Source organism: Muntiacus reevesi, chromosome 2 (genome assembly GCF_963930625.1).
Source record: "Muntiacus reevesi chromosome 2, mMunRee1.1, whole genome shotgun sequence".
Classification (NCBI taxonomy): domain Eukaryota; kingdom Metazoa; phylum Chordata; class Mammalia; order Artiodactyla; family Cervidae; genus Muntiacus; species Muntiacus reevesi.
In genome coordinates this window covers 145,066,802-145,085,068 of record NC_089250.1, presented here as the reverse complement: position 1 = coordinate 145,085,068, position 18,267 = coordinate 145,066,802, and the positions used below count along the sequence as shown (strand labels likewise).

The 18,267-nt window shown below is 42.3% G+C and overlaps 1 protein-coding gene and 1 pseudogene across 1 annotated transcript; both read right to left on the bottom strand.

Moving 5' to 3' along the window:
- Positions 1–529: 529 nt before the first annotated feature.
- The window catches only part of LOC136160074 (small ribosomal subunit protein eS26 pseudogene), a 40,279-nt pseudogene continuing 22,541 nt past the window's right edge, over positions 530–18,267 (bottom strand).
- Positions 10,449–10,757, bottom strand: LOC136158285 (translation machinery-associated protein 7-like). Its single transcript, XM_065920079.1, has one exon. The coding sequence runs from the start codon at positions 10,638–10,640 to the stop codon at positions 10,449–10,451; it is 192 nt and encodes a 63-aa protein (XP_065776151.1). The 5' UTR covers positions 10,641–10,757.

Here is an 18,267-nt window from a genome sequence, read left to right as displayed (position 1 = left end):
TGTGCACTTGTATGTGGGGAGAGCACCAATGGTGATGGTGCTTGCAAGAGATTTTCAGAGACTTCAGCTTAACTCTCTAACTCAGAAGTTGGTAAACAGTGGCTCATGGGCCACATGCCTCTCATTGCCTATTTCTGCATGGCCCACAAGCTAAGAGTGGCTTTTTCATTTTTAAATGAAAAAAAAAAATCAAAATAATAATATTTCATGACCTGTGAAAGTTACATGAGATTCAAATTTGAGCATCCATAAGTAAAGTTATGTTGGGATGCAACCAGGCTTATTTGCTTACACATTGTCTATATCTGCTTTTACACTTCAGTGGTAGCATTGAGTAGTTGTGACAGAGACTGTATGGCCCTCAAGAACTAAAATACTTACCATCTGGCCTCTTACAGAAAACATTTGCCAACCCTTGTTCTGACTCAAACCCTCAATGGCTTCCCACTACCTATAACAGTGCTGTCTGTTGTAACGTGAGCCATATATATAATTTGAAATTTTCTAGTAGCCATGTTAAAAAGTAAAATAAGGTTAATAGTGTATTTTATTTAACCCAATACATCAAAAATATTATTTCAACGTGTAATCAATTTACAATTATTAAAGCAGTTTTACATTCTTTTGTTCATACTAAGTCTTCAAAATCTGGTGTGTATTTTATACTTATAGCACATCTCAGTTTGCAACAGTCACATTTTAAGCCTCATATGGCTAGTGGTGACTCTAGTGGACCCCTCAGGGCTCTAAGACCAAGTGTAAACTCTTTGACATGAAGTTCTAGGTCCTTTGTTATTGGGCCTCAGCTTTATTCCTAACTGCTTCCTTAAATGCCAGCTAGACTGATCCATACTATGCCCCCTACATTAGATATAAAATGCTTCCACCTCTACTTCCTTGCTCTCTCCTTTTTCTTCTTTTCTTTCTTTTTCTTTATGGTAGCAGCTTTATTCAGATATAATTCACATTCCATACAATCCATCCATTGAAAGTGTACAATTCAATGGTTTTTAATATGTTAAAATTAAATGGAGTCGTGCACCATCACCACAATCAATTATAGAACATTTTCATCACCCCAAAAAGAAATTCTATACCCTTTAACAATCACCTTCATTCCTCACAGCCTCCCCCAGCTGTAGGCAACCACCAATATATTTTTTGTCTCTATGAATTTGCCTATGCTTGACATTTTGTAGAAATGGAATCATAAAGTGTATGATCTTTGGTCCCTAGCTTCTTTCACTTAGCATAATTTTGCAAGATTCATCCATGTTGTAGCATGCAACAGTTCTTTCATTCCTTTTTTTTTTTTTTTTAAATTATTTTTTGGCTGTGCTGGGACTTCATTGCTGCACACAGGCTTTCTCTAGTTGCAAAGAGTGGGGGTTACTCTTCATTGTGGCGTGCGGGCTTCTCATTGCGGTGGCTTCTCTCGTTGGGGAGCACAAGCTCTAGGCTGTTGGGCTTCAGTAGTTGTGGCACATGGTTTAGTTGCTCCAAGGCATGTGGGATCTTCCTGGATCAGGGATCGAACCTGTGCCCTGTGCATTGACAGGCAGATGCTTAACCACTGGACCACCAGGGAAGCCCTCTTTCATTCCCTTTTGTTACTTAATTATATTCTATTGCTCTTTCCTTTCTGGAATGCCTTCCTCCTCCAATAACTTTCCTTTTAGAGACTGAAGCGCAGGACTTCAGCAAAAACCAAGAAGAAAAAGAAAAATCTGCTCTTCCAAGTTTCCAATTTTAAGATAAAATGTAGGATCTGTCTAGATCTTTAGAGAAAAAAAATCCTTTGAGAAATAATTATATCAGTAACAAAATGCTTTTTTTTTTTTTTTTTTTAGATCAACCCCCCGCCCCCCACAACTTGTTTCTCATGAAGGGAAAAGAACTTCAACTCAAACTGCTAATAACTCTAGAAGACTGTGTTAGGTACATACACATATTTGTCACACCAATAAACTGAACATGGTAACCCTGCCTCAGCTAAGAGACACCCACAATAGAGGCCATGAGGTGTCTGACCTCAGTTCCAGTTTCCCTCCAACAGACACTTAGCTGAGCCGACTAGTCTGTTGACAGCTCCATAGGCAATGATCCCCACACTCCATACTTTCACAGCAAGAAAAAAAACAAAAAACCACAAACACCTACTAAACTCCAGCCCTTTTCCTTCAGCTCCTAGGCTTATACTCCAGGTGATTCTGACTCCTCCAAGACCCCACCCCAATCCCTCTCCCCCTTCCTCTGACTCAACCTTCTGTTCCACTATGGCTCCATCTTTTTTCCTCTCCTGGTTCCTCCTTTCCTATCACTCCCCCTTAACTCTCCCCTTTCCTCCTCACTGCCCATCCTTTTTCAGTCTCTTCTCTTTTCTACCCGCTTCCTGTTCTCTTCTTTTCCGTATCTTGGTTGCTCCCTTCTTCCTTCATCTCCTTGCACTGCCATCTTTCTCCCCTTCTCTCCTTTCTCAGTGCACCCCTTGTACAGATGTGGAGCTGGGAAGGCCCTTAGGCTCATCTCACAGAAGATAGCCAGGCATCTAGGAGTCAGATCTGAGGCTGAAAGTTGGCTGCATCAATTAATAACTGTGGAATTACGAGCAAATTACTCAACCTCCCTTATAGGAGTAAAGGTATGTAAAGTAGCATTCAGTGAGCACTCAGTCACCATTCCTTATCCTTTTCAAGCCCACACTGGAGAAGAGAGGAGGAGACCCTTCCCCACAGGTTCCACAGAACCACCAGTCACCTCTGTAATCTTTCCTTCAAACCTTCTCATCTTGCCCCACCCACACCTCACACGCCATCGCTGTCATTTCGGAGGCCACCTGACGCTGTTGCCCCACCTTTGCTGTCCCTCCATCCTTTCTACAGCTCTGTTACTCCCCTCTTCTCCCCCCGCTTTTTCAACTCTTTTCCGGGCTTCTCTTCATGGAAGAGCCTTACTGTGCAGGTACTGGGGCTCCTGTGTGACTTTAAGTCATGCGAATCCTCAGGGCCTGGGGTGGTCTCAGTGGCAGAAAGCCCCAGCTCCCCTGAGTGCCTTCTGATGGGCTGATTCTTTCCGATGGGGTTTCCTTGGTTCCACTGAGCCTAGTGGAGCTTCCCAGGTGGCGCTAGTGGTAAGGAACCCGCCTGCCAAATGCTGGAGATGTAAAGAGATGTGGGTTTGACCCCTGGGTCGGGAATAGGGCAGAGGAGCCTGAGGCATAGGGTCGAAAAGAGTCAGACACAACGGAAGCAACTTAGCATGCACACGCACACTGTGCCTGGTGGGCAAACGTCACAGTCACAGGTCTAGTCCTTTGAGCCTCAGGACTAGTTCTTTCTGATGGGGCTGGGCTCAGCTTGAGTTTTAAAATTTCTCTTCCTCCTCCTCCTCTTTGTTAACTTCTCCATGTTATCCTAGTCGTGAGTACCTGCTAAAGAAAGTTTTAAAAGTGCATAAAAGTGAAAACAGGCAATTTCTTCCAAAATTGTGTTGCCCCTCCCTGACCATACAGTCTAGGTGAGAATGTGAGCTGCACATTGTGTTGTTTTTATTTTTATTTATTTATTTTTACTGTGTTGTTTTTAAAATACTGGAATGCTGCTCTAACGACAATGGAAGTAGTGATCATAGGTGAATCAACATTTTCTATGTGCACTATTCTAAATGCTCTTTATGTTTAGCAATGGTATTATCACTATTCCCAATAACAGCTGAGAGACACTGGCCTTACAAAGGTTGAGTCATCTGCCCTAGACCATGCGATTGGTAAATACGTGGTCGAGCCAGGACTTGAATCTGAGTTTGACTCCAGAGCTCCTGTGCAGCCTCTCCTCTGTACCGGGTGTTCTTTACATGCAGTGTCTGTGTTCCCTCTGACTTGGGAGACTTAGCTCTCCTGTCATTTCATGGCCTCTATACAGCATTCTCTATTGGTGTTTCTTTGCGTGTATGCTAAGTCGCTTAGTTGTGTTCAACTCTTTGTAACACTATGGACTCTAGCCAGGCAGGCTCCTCTGTCCATGTGATTCTCCCAGCAAGGATACTGGAGTGGGTTGCCATGCCCTCCTCCAGGGGATCTTCCTGACTTAGGGATCAAACCAGTGTCTCTTATGTCTCCTGCATTGGCAGGTGGGTTCTTTACCGCTAGCATCACCTGGGAAGCCCTGGTGGACCTTTAGGAGATAGGAAACCAGTGAAGCCTGGGTTAATTCTTTTGGAAAAGTCCTATCAGGCCTGACTGATAGCCAGTCATCCTCACCTGTTTCTAGGGATGCTAAGGGCTGGACCACAAATGGGCCAACCCTGAGGATGCGGTGTTCCTTCTGGAAATTAATAATTCTGCAGCCAAAGCTGCAAGTATTCAATAATAATAACCAGAACTATCTATAGGGCTTGGGCTAGAAGTCAGGCCATCTTTAGACACTACTTTTTAAAACCATTTTTTTTGGCTGCTCTCGGTCTTTGTTGCAGTGTGAGGGGCTCTTTGTTGTGGTACAGTCTTCTCTCTTGTTGCAGTGTGGTTGAGGGTGTGGGTTCCCGAGGGTGTGGGCTTTCTATATGTGGGCTTAGTTGCCCCACAGCAAGTGGGATCTTAGATCCCCGACCAGAGATGGAACCCTCCTCCCCTGCACTGGAAGGTGGATTGTTAACCATTGGACCACCTGGGAAGTCCCTATAGACACTTTCAGTGAGCCCCCACAATGACTCTGCAAGGTGGGTGAAATGATTTGCCCAAAGCAAGTGTTAGGGTTCAAACCTAGGCTTACCTGGTGCTGGACTATTTCCATCTTGCCCTTCACTTTTCTGTAACAAGGTTAAGCATTCATTAAGAGCGAGCCTCTGAAAAAAAATTAAAAAAAAAAAAAAAGAGTGAGCCTCTGCCGTGTGCCGGGTGCTCTACTGGAATTCTTCCATATATTATTATCTCCTTGAATCTGCAGAGTAATACCTTCAGGGAGATATGATAAATATTCCACTTTTACAGATGAAGAAGCTGAGGTTCAGAAAAGTTGAACTCAAGCTCAAAGTTATACTCAAGATTTCATGGCCACTAAGGAGGAGAAACAATATTCACCCTCCCGTTGCTTGACTGCTGAGCTTATGGCCTGTTTGCAGCCTGGGATAAGGGGGCAGAGATTTTATCTGGATTGAGGATTTGAACTAGAGCTGGTTCAGCCCAAGCAGGCCCTTGTTTAGGGAACAGGTAAGGGCTGAGATCTGTCTGAAATTTCTTCAGGACCCCAGGTTCTTCCTCTGACACCCTCTATGGCGTAAATCAGAGGGGAGGCTGGCTGCTGCTTCTCTTTCTGTGAGGGGGTCATAAGGAATCTCTGTGATGTTTTCATGGTTGTGCTTTAGTCCCCGCATCCTGTGCATCTAGTCCCTGCTGAGCTTTTGGCTCTCTTGATTTTGTTTAAAAGAAAAATAGCCCATGCCTCAGACTCACAGACTGGAAAGAACTTTGAAGAAGATCTACTCATACAACCTTCCGTTTGATGCCTCTCTGCACCCTGGATTCTTCCTCTCTCAGGATTTCACAAGGTCTTGGATAGGAGAGGGAAAATAATGAAGGTGGAAGCATAAGAACTGGAATAAATACTTCATGGTTCTGAACACTGTAGATCAGCAGTTCTCAAAGTATGCTCTGGGACCCCATGGGTCCTCCAGATCCTTCCAGGGGTCTGCAAGGTCAAAATTATTTTCATAATAATACTGTTATTTGCTTCATTCACTCTTATTCTCTCACCAGTATATGGTGGAATTTTCCAGAATTATGTGATATTGCAATAGATGAAATATAAAAGCAAATATGAGAATTATATCTTCAATGAAGCCAGAAATTAGATTTACAAAAATGCAAAGCAATTCTACTCCTTTCACTGATTTTTTTTGAAAATATTTATATGTAATGAGTTTATTATTTAAAACATGAATTAGTGATCTATAGAACTTCTCAGTTTCAATTTCTAATACGGCAGATATTGATAGCTATAACCCACATAAACAAAAGCTCTTTGGGGTCCTCAATACTTCTCAAGAATGAAAAAGGTCTTGAGATCAAAAAGTTTGAGAACTGTGCTTTAGACCATCACTAGCGTCACACTGACATTATCTTAGGTATAACTGTGAGTGAAAAAAAAGGTTTCTAGAATCACAGTCCTGACAACTGGCATTTCTTGTGAGAAGAGCTAGTAATAGCTAGGTCCTCTTACCCCAACAGGACCCAGAGACGACAGCATAAAAATCTCAACCAGAGTCAGGCTCAGTTCAGTCCACTCACTCAGTTGTGTCCGACTCTTTATGACCCCATGGACTGCAGCATGCCAGGCTTCTGTGTCCATCACCAACTCCCGGAGCTTACTCAAACTCACGTTCATCGAGTCAGTGATGTCATCCAACCATCTCATCCTCTGTTGTTCCCTTCTCCTGCCTTCAATCTTTCCCAGCATCAGGGTCTTTTCCAATGAGTCAGTTTTTCACACCAGGTGGCCAAAGTATTGGAGTTTCAGCTTCAACATCAGTCCTTCCAATGAATATTCAGGACTGATTTCCTTTAGGATGAACTGGTTGGATCTCCTTGCAGTCCAAGGGACTCTCAAGAGTCTTCTCCAACACCACAGTTCAAAAGCATCAATTCTTCGGCGCTCAGCTTTCTTCATAGTCCAACTCTCACATCCATACATCACTACTGGAAAAACCATACCTCTGACTAGATGGATCTTTGTTGGCAAAGTAGTGTCTCTACTTTTTAATATGCTGTTAGGTTGGTCATAATTTTTCTTCCAAGGAGTAAGTGTCTTTTAATTTCATGGTTGCAGTCACCATTTGCAGTGACTTTGGAGCCCAAGAAAATAAAGTCTATCACTGTTTCCATTGTTTCCCCATCTATTTGCCATGAAGTGATGGGACTGGATGCCATGGTCTTAGTTTTCTGAATGTTGAGTTTTAAGCCAACTTTTTTTTTTTTAAGCCAACTTTTTCATTGAACAGTATGAAGAGAGTCAGACTAGGTCCTATAATATCAACTATATCAAAGAGTAAATACATTTGTCGAAATGACTTAAGAAATTAGATTTTTGGCGATATTTTTTCTTCAATTTCATTGAAATTCACTAACCTGTACATATTTAAAGTGTACAATTTGGTCAGTTTTGATATATGTGTACACCTGTGAAAATATCACCACAATCAAGACTACAAAGATTTCCATCACTCCCGAAGTTTATTTAAGCCACTTTGTAATTCATTCTTCCCTCCACCCCATCCCCAGACAATTGCTAATGTGCTTTCTAACTCTATAGATTAGTTTGTATTTTCTGTAATTTTATATGCATGGAATCACACAGTAAATACTTTTCTTTTGGCCTGGCTTCTTTTACTCTACATTGATGATTTTGAGATTTATCCATGGTATTGTGTTGCGGATGAGATTTGAACTCTAGTTCTGCCACTTCTTAACTCCATTGAGTTTGGGGAAATTACTTAAACTGTTCTTCACAGAGGAAACAATAAATAAAATTCCTATCTTGCATAGTTGTGAAGATAAAATAAGTCAATATAAGTAAATAAAACACTTAGTTCAGTTCCTCGTACTTACTGGGTAGTTGATAAATAGTAGTTATTTTTGAACATGTGTCTGGGGTAGGAATTAAAGAGGGTAACTAGCACAGCATGGGGATGGGGGAGAATCTTGTTTAGACTAATATGATTCATAGCTCAGGTTTAACTATTTGTTAAATGTTTCTCACTTGCACACCCCAAACCTCCACACACGCCAAGTTAACTGGGAAATTTTCATTTAGCAAGGGCTGGGAACATGGAAATTTATAGCTTTGAAAGTCCTGCCGGTTTGGAGTCACCCTGTTGGGGAAAAAAAGTTCCACTAGGCTGCTTTGAAATGGAAAAAGTGTATTCCTTCTTCTTCTTCACTGATTCCAGGTCCAACTGGCCTGATTTCCTCAAACTTGGGATGAAAACCCCTTGTCTGGAGATGGAGGTGGCCTTCAGAAGGTTCTCGGCCAGAGGAAGTGGGGGATTGAGATTTCTGCATGTCTCATTGCAGCTGAGCCTGAGTTGGGACAGAAGTGGTCGAGCTGAGGAGTTTCTCAGAGGATCCAGATGGGTTCCATTGCTTCTTGGCCTTTTAAGCACCACAGGCCAGGGGAACCTGTTACAATCATGTTGTGCTTGCTACTGGCAGCTGAAGCTTCTTGTATCCTCATGCTATTGAGGATAACTGCTCTTTCCTAAGCCTGAAGACATAGTCTGAGAGTGGGGGTGGGGGGAACACAAAGAGGACATGAGAGAAGAGAGGAGGGAGGGTGAGAGCAGGCTGAATTGATCTATGTCTGTTAAGGTCTAGCTGGAAAACACAATGAAGTGAAAAGGCTTCTTGGTTGGTGTGCTTTTCTTCATTTTTTCCCCCCTGGGTTTGAAGTGGGAGGGAGGGATGGGAAAAAAAAAGAAAGGAAGAGGTGGAGGATTGGCAAGGCCTGAGCAGAAGCAGCGCGACACCCTCAAACTTGGGGAGGGAAAAGTAACTTGTTGATTCTGGAACCTTCTCGGGGCACCCACTTACTGGTCAATCCTTTCCTTCCACAAGAGACTGCAACTCAGGGCAATGCTGCCAGTAGGACATTTTGAATGATGGAAAATTAAAGTAGCAGAAGTCAGCCCATCCCTACCCTAGAAAAAACACCATATAATTCCAGTTGGGGGTGGTATGGGTGTTGATGTTGGTATTTTTTGCAGTTTAGGGTACCTGCAAATTTTTATTGCATTGTTACTTTATGCCAGTTCCTATCCTGAAGTACTTTGTAGGAATTGTCTCAGTTCTTCCAACAGCTTTGTGAGGTGAGGGTTGTATTATTATCCCCATTTACAGATAAACAGAAGCTTACAAAGGTTAAGTAAAGAACTTAAGGTCATATAATTAGTAAGAGGCAGAATCAGGCTTCCTCATCAGGTCTGTTTGAACTCTGAGCCTGCATTCTTGAGCACCTCACTGTGCAATATGTTCAGATATTGTCTCTTAAACAGCTCACAGTTTACTATTTTTCTGGGAGGAGGAGGATGCTTGGAGCTGGGAAGCTGGTACCTGGATAGTTATGTGTGAAATTTGCTACAGTACAAAGTTGAAATAAATGCTTCAGCAGGCCAAAGAAGAGAATACTTATTTCCATAGGCCTGGGATGATGAAATTAAGGAAATCATTTTACTTGAAAAAAAAATTGAAGTATAGTTGATTTACAATATTATATTACTATAGTTTCAGGTGTTCAATATAGTGACTCAGTATTTTTGTAGATTATACTCCATTTAAAGTTATTATAAAATATGGCTATATTCCTTGTGCTGTACGATATATCCTTGTAGCTAATTTATTTTATACATAGTAGTTGGTGCCTCTTAATCCCCTACTCCTATCTTGTTCTTCCCTACTTCCCTCACTCCACTGGTATAATTAGTTTGTTCTCTATATCTGTAAGTCTATTTCTATTTTGCTATATTCATTCATTTGTCTTATTTTTTAGAGTCCACATTTAAGTGATAACATACAGCATTTATCTTTGTCTGACTTATTTCATTAAGCATAATACCCTAATACCCTCCAGGTCCATCCATATCATTGCAAATGGCAAAATTAAAATTTTTATGACCAAGTAATAGTCTATTTTAATATATATCACACCTCTATTTATCTAATGATACACACTTAGGTTGTTTCCACGTCTTGGCTAATGTAAAAAATGCTGCTATTTCAAAAATTTCTTTTCAAATCAGGGTTTTTGTTTTCTACTTTTTAAAAATGTGTGACTTTTTAAAAGGTTAGAAGCTCAAGTAGCAGCACTAACTACCTGGCATCATCTAGGACTGTGACCTTGGTTAAATTACTTACCCTTTCTGAGATTTGAGTTCGTCATCTGTAAAATGAAGGTACACTCCTTCATTCAACAAATGTTTACTGAGAGCTATTTTGTGTCAGGCATTGTCCTAGGCAACAGAGATGTATTGGTGAATAAGACAGACAAGGACCCTGCACTCACAGAGCTTCCATTCCTGTGGGGATAATAATTGTACCTACTTCTTCCCTGATCTGCTTGACTAAGTCTGTTTCCATAGGACCATGGACCTAATCTTTATAACACTTAGCAATTGTTGTAGTTTTTTCTTTGACCAAAGTCTTAACTCATTGAGGGCAGGCACAATGTCTGATTTCTTACTTTATTTTGTTTTTAGCTCATCAGTCACAGGTTCATATTAGGCTTTCCTTAAATATTGTTTTTGTTTTTGTTTTTTTTACAAAAATTTATTCTTAAATGCACAATAGGTTCCAAGACAACACTTCATTCTAGCAATAGGCAGCAACGGATATTACGGCAGGGAATCCAGGTGTTTAAACAAGAATGGAACTGAGGGTCATCACTGCCTCAGGCACAAGGAACAGCTTACTTTTTGCCAGATTTCTTAATTCCACCGGTGGCCAGGAGGCCTTTCCCTGCGGCCTTTGCTCTTAGCTCCTCGAGTTTCTTCTGCTCCTCCTTCTGCTTCTGCTTGAATGCCTTATCTTCATCCATCTCCTTGGCTTGCTTCTTGGGCTGCTTCAGGGGTTCCTTCTTGCCACCTTTGCAGTCCGACATGGTGCCTGCCGCCCCTTCCCCAGACCCTGCCACCAGAAGCGGCTCCTTAAATACTTGTTGAATGAATAAATGAAATGAGATTATGCATATAAAGGACCTGGCATAGTGAGACTCAGTGAAACATTATCTTCTATTATGACTTGACATTTATGCTTCTCAATTTGAAAAATGACATAAGCCACATATATACCTACCTGCCTTTGACATCTAGTGCTGTGTAAGGGACTCTGCTGTTTGCCTACTAAACCTATCATTGCCCTTTCTCCTTGTTGGCAGACCCCAGATTTTTTGATTGTTCACCCTTCCTCTACCCGTAGATCTGTAAGTGGCACAACTGGGATTTGAATCTAAGAGGCAGGTTTCACGGTATGAGCGTTTAGCCTTTAAAAAAAAATCACATATTGGTAAATATTTGCATATCATGAATCTGACAAGAAGTTAATATTCAAAAAATATAACTTCTACAAGTCAACAACAGGAAAACAAACAACCCAGTTAAAAACTGGGCAAAAGGGTTTAACTTTCTCTAAAGAAGATAAACAAATGGCTAACAGGAACATGAAAGATATTCAACATCACTAGTTATTAGTGAAAAGCAAATCAAAGCCATGATCAGAATCTTATCTCAAACCCATTAAGATGGATATAACCTGGAAAATAACAAGTATTGGTGTGTATGTGGAGCAGCTGGAATGCTTGCACACTGTTAAGTGAGAACTTAAAATGGTACAGCCCCTGGGACTTCTCTGGTGATCCAGTTGTTAAGACTCCATGTTCCTATTGTAGGGGGTCCAGGTTTGACCCTTGGTCAGGGAACGATACCCCGTATGCTGCAACTAAAGGTCCTATGTGCCACAAGTAAGACTTCGCACACACACAAAAAATGATATCTGTAACTTGAAATAGTTTAACCAATAAAATTATTTTTTAAAAAATAATGCAGCTATATATGGAATTTAGAAAGATGGTAACGATAACCCTATATGCAATACAGAAAAAGAGACACAGATGTATAGAACAGACTTTTGGACTCTATGGGAGAAGGCGAGGGTGGGATGATCTGAGAGAACAGCATCGAAACATGTATGTTATCAAGTGTGAAACAGATCGCCAGTCCAGGTTGGATGCATGAGACAAGTGCTCAGGGCTGGTGCACTGGGATGACCCAGAGGGATGGGATGGGGAGGGAGGTGGAAGGGAGGTTCAGGATGGGGAACACATGTAAATCCATGGTTGATTCATGTCAATGTATGGCAAAAACCACTACAATATTGTAAAGTAATTAGCCTCCAACTAATAAAAATAAATGGGGAAAAAAAATGATGCAGCTACTATGGAAAATAGTGTGGTGGCTCCTTAAAAAAGAGCATTTAATCCAGCATTTCCACTTTTGGGTATATACCTAAAAGAATTGAAAATAGGGTCCTGAAGAGGTATTTATATACCCATGTTTGTAGCAGCATTATTTGCAATAGCTAAAAGGTGGAATCAACCTGTGTCCTTTAGTGAATGCTTATTCATCTGCTAAGTCTGACTCTTTGTGACTCCATGGACTGCAACATGCCAAGCTTCCCTGCCCTTCACTATCTCCTGGAGTTTGCTCAAACTCATGTCCATTGACTTGGTGATGTCATCCAACCATCTCATCTTCTGTCGATCCCTTCTCCTCCTGCCCTCAATCTTTTCCAGCATCAGGGTCTTTTCTAATGAGTTGGCTCTTCGCATCAGGCCTTTGATGAATAGATGGTTAAATAAATACAGTGGAATATCATCCAGCCTTTAAAGGAAAGAAACTCTGATATATGCTACAAGATGCATGAACCTGAAGACATGCTAAGTGAAATAACCAGATACAAAAGGATAAATATTGTATGATTCCACTTCTATGAGGTATCTAGAGTACTCAGATACAGAAAGACAGATAGTAGACTGATTATTGCTAGGGGTTGAGGGTAGTTATTGATGAATAGTTACAGAGAGAGGGAGCCAGGGGGCAAACCAGGATGAGCAGCTTGAAGTTGGGCATGGCAGGCCCAGAGTCAATATCCTGTGGGGTTGGCCTGCAGTGTCAGCAGCATGAGTGTCCCATAGCCCACCATGTAGAGATGAGTTCAGCCGAGGAGGCTGGAGGCCCATCAGGAAAAGCTCTGATAAGTGCCTGAAGGAGGGCCCTCGCCTGGGCCAGCAGCTGCCCTTGATTGTGGTGCAGTCCATCAAAGTGGGTGCTGTGGAGGGTGGGGAGCTGTGTTGGTCCCTCTCAAAAAATAGGTGCAGAGTTTTAGTTTTGTAAAATGAAGAGAGTTCTGTAGATGGATGGTGGCGATGGTATCACATCGATGTAAATGCACTTGATGCCTTTGAACTGTATATTTGAGAGTGGTTAAGATGATAAATTTTATGTTATGTGTATTTCAATTTTAAAAAAGTTAATGATCAATATTTTTTTCAGTTAAGGTTATCTACTAGTATGAGGATTATATTTTAACATAACTGATGTATATATGTATATGATGCATATATATACAAAGCCACATATTAAAAATGAAAGTAAAAGAACTTTCTTTTTATTTATCTATTTTTTCATTTATTTTTATTAGTTGGAGGCTAATTACTTTACAATATTGTAGTGGTTTTTGCCATAAAGAACTTTCTTAACTTCATTATCTCAAGCCTGTAGGCCCACCAGGTCTGCAAGTCATGGCAATCCCATTGGTGTTACTGGTGATGTGAGTACAGGTGGAGATGAGATTCCAGCCAATGGGATATGAGGATAAGTCCACTGGGGGTAATTCTGAGATGAATTTCTTGATTAAAAAAAGACACATGGGAAGATAGGGCCTGTCTTCTGCTTCTTCTTATCTTGTCCACCTGAGATGCCTAGAACTATAGCAACAATCTTGGAATCATGAACGGTGCTAATGGAGACAACTGTGACACATTGAGGATGTCAGAATTAAAAACTGCTTCATCCAAGATGGTGACTCGATGACATCATTTAATTCTAAACTAAACTACCCTGGGACCCTCTTTCCTCCAGACTTACTGTATGATGTTATAAATATTCTTTATTGTTCAAGCCAATTTGAGTTGAGTTTTCTGAAACTGGTGGTTTCAGGCATCCTCACAGATGCAGAATATCATAAAATCAGGCTTAGGGTTTTCTGGCCCTTGGACTGCTTTTCTTTTGTGCAACCTTCCCTGAGTCAGAATAAATCTCACTTTCCTCTCCCAAGGAAGCACTGTTCCTTTGACAGCAAAAAGTCTTTGGTGTGAGGCTGGGAGTCTGTGGCAGTTGTGGAAGTGCACCACCCAGACCTCCCTTCAAGGAGGGACTTGCCACGGCTGTCTATTGGAGCCAAGTCCGCACTCTTCACAGCCCTGGCTAGTAACTGAGGCTAACAGGGGTGTGAGGCCTGGCCACTTCCACTCAGTGGTGGGCTCCTCTGACCAGCGGTCTTTCCTCTAGTGCCTTTTCCTGCCCATTGCTGCTCTTCTCTCTTCTCCCTTTCACAGACACCACCGCCCCCCCACCCCCCACCCCAAACGGCTCCCACACCTCACCTAGGGTCTGCTTCTCAGAGGACCCAGCTGGCACAGAGTAGAAGATCATGGATAACTCCTTTTGAGGGACTTGTCCAGCCTGGTCTGAAAATAGGAGACCTACTTTCTCCTCCTTGTCATTCTATCTTTCTAAACATATTCCTAATATCTCTAACAACAGATCAGTAGACACTCAATTATTTAGCAATGAAGTGCCTCTTAATGCCAGCTCAGCTTTGCACTGGAGGCCTTGAGTTCCTTATCTCAGGCAAGATAATCCTCAGGGAAATCCCAAGAGATGGGTACAGGTATCCTTATTTAACAGATGAGGAAACCGAGTCCTGAAATGTTAGGTGATGTTGCCAAGGTCACATTGTCAGAAAGTGGCAGATCTCATTTTATTCAGATCTGGTTGTTAGCCCCTCAGAGAGCCCTGCTTTCCCACCTAAAGCACCTTTTCTACCTCCACTTCTCTGTGACTCTGCCCCACTTGACAGCTCTCTGAAATTACTGTTGTGTTATTGTCTGTCTCTGAAAGGGAACCTTTCCACGGCAGCGGTCCCGTCTTATTTACTGCTGTAACCCCAGAATCTAGAACCATACCTGACACCAAGCACTATTCAACTAGTCACTGAATGGATTAATAAAGGAAACTCAGCTCAATATATATATATATATATTTACATGAGATAATGAATGTTTGTTGTCTCAAGCCACTAAGTCATGGAGTAACTTGCTAAGGCAGTGAGAGATAAAAACACTGTGCAGGCATTATATATTAAACATTTTAAATTAAGCCATTTCTGCCAGTTACTGGGAGAGCACCTAAATTTGGAGTTGAAAGGATTCCCCGGTGACCCCAGCCCCTGGGACTGCAGTCAGAGTAACCAAGCCCCAGCATGAGCTTGTCCCAGTGGGCAGGCTTCAGAGCAAGGTTTAATGCTGTGTGCGTTCACACACCAAATCTATTTTCACACAGAAAGTCTAAGTTGTGCTGTGGATTTCCTTGAGGGCCATCCTGAAACACTGGGCTGTTCGAGACTCAGATGGAAGGAGGCAGCACCACCAGATACCAGAGGAGGGGTCATTTTCATTCATCGTTTTTCTTAAACTTGCCGTTGAAGTAGGGCACCCAGTCCAGAATCAGCCCCTTGTGGCCCACACAGGCCTCTTGGTGCCTGCTGTGGGAATCCAGTTTTGGGTCGGCTCTCAGTGGTGGGGGCCCAGAGGCCTGCTCAGCATCACGGAGCTTCCGGTGGGATCTTTCATTGCAGCACGAGGGCTTAGTTGCCTCATGGCATGTGGGATCTTAGTTCCGCAACCAGGGATCGAACCCACCTCCCCTACATTGGCAGGTGGATTCTTAACCACTGGACCACCAGGGAAGTCCCTCAACTCGTCTTTAAGGCATGTTTATAATCACTGTTTAAAATAATACGTCACCACATTTGAATAACACTCCACAGTTTACAAAGTGTTCCACGGTCATCTCACGTGGTCCTCATAGAAATTGCTGAGGTAGAGCTGACACTGTTCCACCTTCAGGTTCTTCTCACACTTACTGGGCCTTCTGCCTGGAATGCTACCTCCACCCCCACCCCCATTCTTTGCCTCCATCCCTCTCTGCCCCCTTCTCTCTCACTTCCTTAGTTCCTGGCTCTGAACCTAGGAACCTGGTGTTACACGCATTCTTCATACAATGGTAGTTAAACAGTTACGTAATTATTTTTTGACTGGCTTCCCTACTAGCTGAGGCTCGAGGAGGACAGGGCCTTGTTGTCCCTGGATAGGTCATATACCACTGTGCCTGATGCACTGTAGGGCCCATTATACATATATGTATGTGGATATGAATGGTGTATATGAATATGACTGTCTATATATGTATACGTATAAAATGAATGACTTTCATTCATTAGATGAAGAAATCAAAACCCATGGTCTAAGCCACTGTGGGAAACTCTTTTGTTTGTTACACACAGTAAGAAATTTTTATTCTTTGTGACCCCAGGAAACATGCATCCACACACACATACGATGGAGCTTAACTTATTGTGGACTAAACACTGATATTTTCTATTCTATTCAGCTTGACTTCATTAAAAAATATTTAGTTCTAGTTTATTTATTGATTTCATGACTGACTAATGTCTGAAGAACCTTGGACTAATGGACTTGCTCAAGGTCACCTAACTAGTATAGAGGTGAGGGATCAGAAGAATAATCCAGTATTTCCCACCTATGACTCTTAAGTGGTTTTCTTGCGCTAAGGCAAAACTATCGCAAAAGTCCTGTGTCAATTTTGATAACCAGAGAACAGATTTGTCCTTCTGATTGCTAGTTGCGGTTTAGGCAATCCTGGTCTCACTATCTGCAGGCATTTCAGCTTGGTTTGTCCAGGCACTTTGGCTCTCTGCAATGCAGCTGTCCACAAGTTTCTTCCTAGAAGCTCCAAAGGGAGAGATTTAGCCCTAATGGGTGGCACACCCAGACTTGCTGGAATTCTCATTCGAATCACACCAAACATGAACATATGGACAGAGGCACATGGCATATTAAATGATTTACTGGGGTCAAAGATCAAGTCAATGGCAGACATCCTCAGGGTCTGTAAGGCTAAGACACAGGGAAGCCCCCGCTAGGCAGGGCCGTCAGCCTGGACCTGGTCAGCCGTCAGCCAGTTAATCTACAACGGCACCTTCTTTTCCTACCAGAGGGAGGTTTGACTTGAACTCCTGGGAGACCTGCCTTCTTGGAAGCTAGATTTCTCTGCTTTGGAGTCTAATTGAGCTGGTGTTGGACTCAGAAAGCCTAGAGAAAGCTGAAACTTGTTTATTTGTTCTTTTATTCCTGGATTTATAATTTGACCTAATATACTGTATGTCTGTACATGTGTTGATCTCAAAAAATGTTTGAGCTCGCCTGCTTCTCAGGCCATGTTGGCAGGCAGCTGTTAAAGCCATCAGTGATGTTTGCTTCCAGTTACAAAAGAAAACATTCTCTATTTGGGGCTATGTTGTTGTTTTTTTTCTTTCCTGATTTAAAAGGGGGAAATATGTTTCCCAGTAGAGATGTAAGGCTGCCCCCACCCCCTTCTAGGGCTCAGAATGACTAAGAAACCTTTTCAGCACACCTGGTTCATCATCTTTCTAATATTCATACTCTTTTTCTCTCCCTGAGGAAATATTCTTAAGGGATTTGGTTTAAAATTATTTGAGCAACTGGGTAGGTTTCTATCCCTTCCCTGGGGATACCAGTTTATAGTTCAACATCTCCCTCAAACACTGGTGTGTTTCTAGCTCAGAATGAGCCAGGTTGTGTCCCATTATCAGGTGTACTGATGAAATAACTGCTGATGGGACCAAGAAAACACAAGTAATTCTAACCTCTGCCCAGAACCTTTGAAGGAACGCATAAAACCCTGACCTTGCTTTGGTGCTTTAGAGAGACCATCTGGGGAAAACTTCATTTCCCAAAATATATATGAAACTGAGAGTTCCACTGGCCGGGAAGTAGGAAAAACCATATGGCAAATGTGGGGTTCACATATGCAAATATTTGTTTCAGAGAAAACTAAACATGGTAAGTACACTCTTGAAGGACTGACCTGTACCCTGGGGAAGAGCATGGGAGGAGCTGGAGGTGGAGAAGAGTGAGGGATGGAGAAGCCAAACTTCAGCTGGGAAACAGGACACAAGGCAGAATGACTTGCTAGAGGGTGGAGGTGCCTTTGGAAGTGCTGGACCAAGGTTCAGTAACCAGCTGGAGGCAAGAGAGGCAGGGAGATTTGAAAATGAGGAACGGGGGCCTGTGGGGAAGATGTGGCTGCCTAAATGAAAGAGGCTTGGAGGGGAAAAAAAACGATTTGACAAATAGTACCTCAGAGGAATCCAGGGATGGTTAGGATCCCTCAAAGGACAGCTTTGACTCAAAATTGAAGAAGGGATCTGGGCTGCTACTTGAAAGGTCTCTATAACCCCAGGATTTCTGACTAAAGGACACAGTCAAGTTCAAATTGCTCAGCCACCGATTTAATATGCTAATCACCTGAACCAAGTGACTCTAAGAGACAAGACTTTTATTTATT

Coding starts and splice junctions, on each gene's coding strand:
- LOC136158285 (XM_065920079.1), bottom strand. CDS start 10,640: ATGTCGGACTGCAAAGGTGGCAAGAAGGAACCCCTGAAGCAGCCCAAG.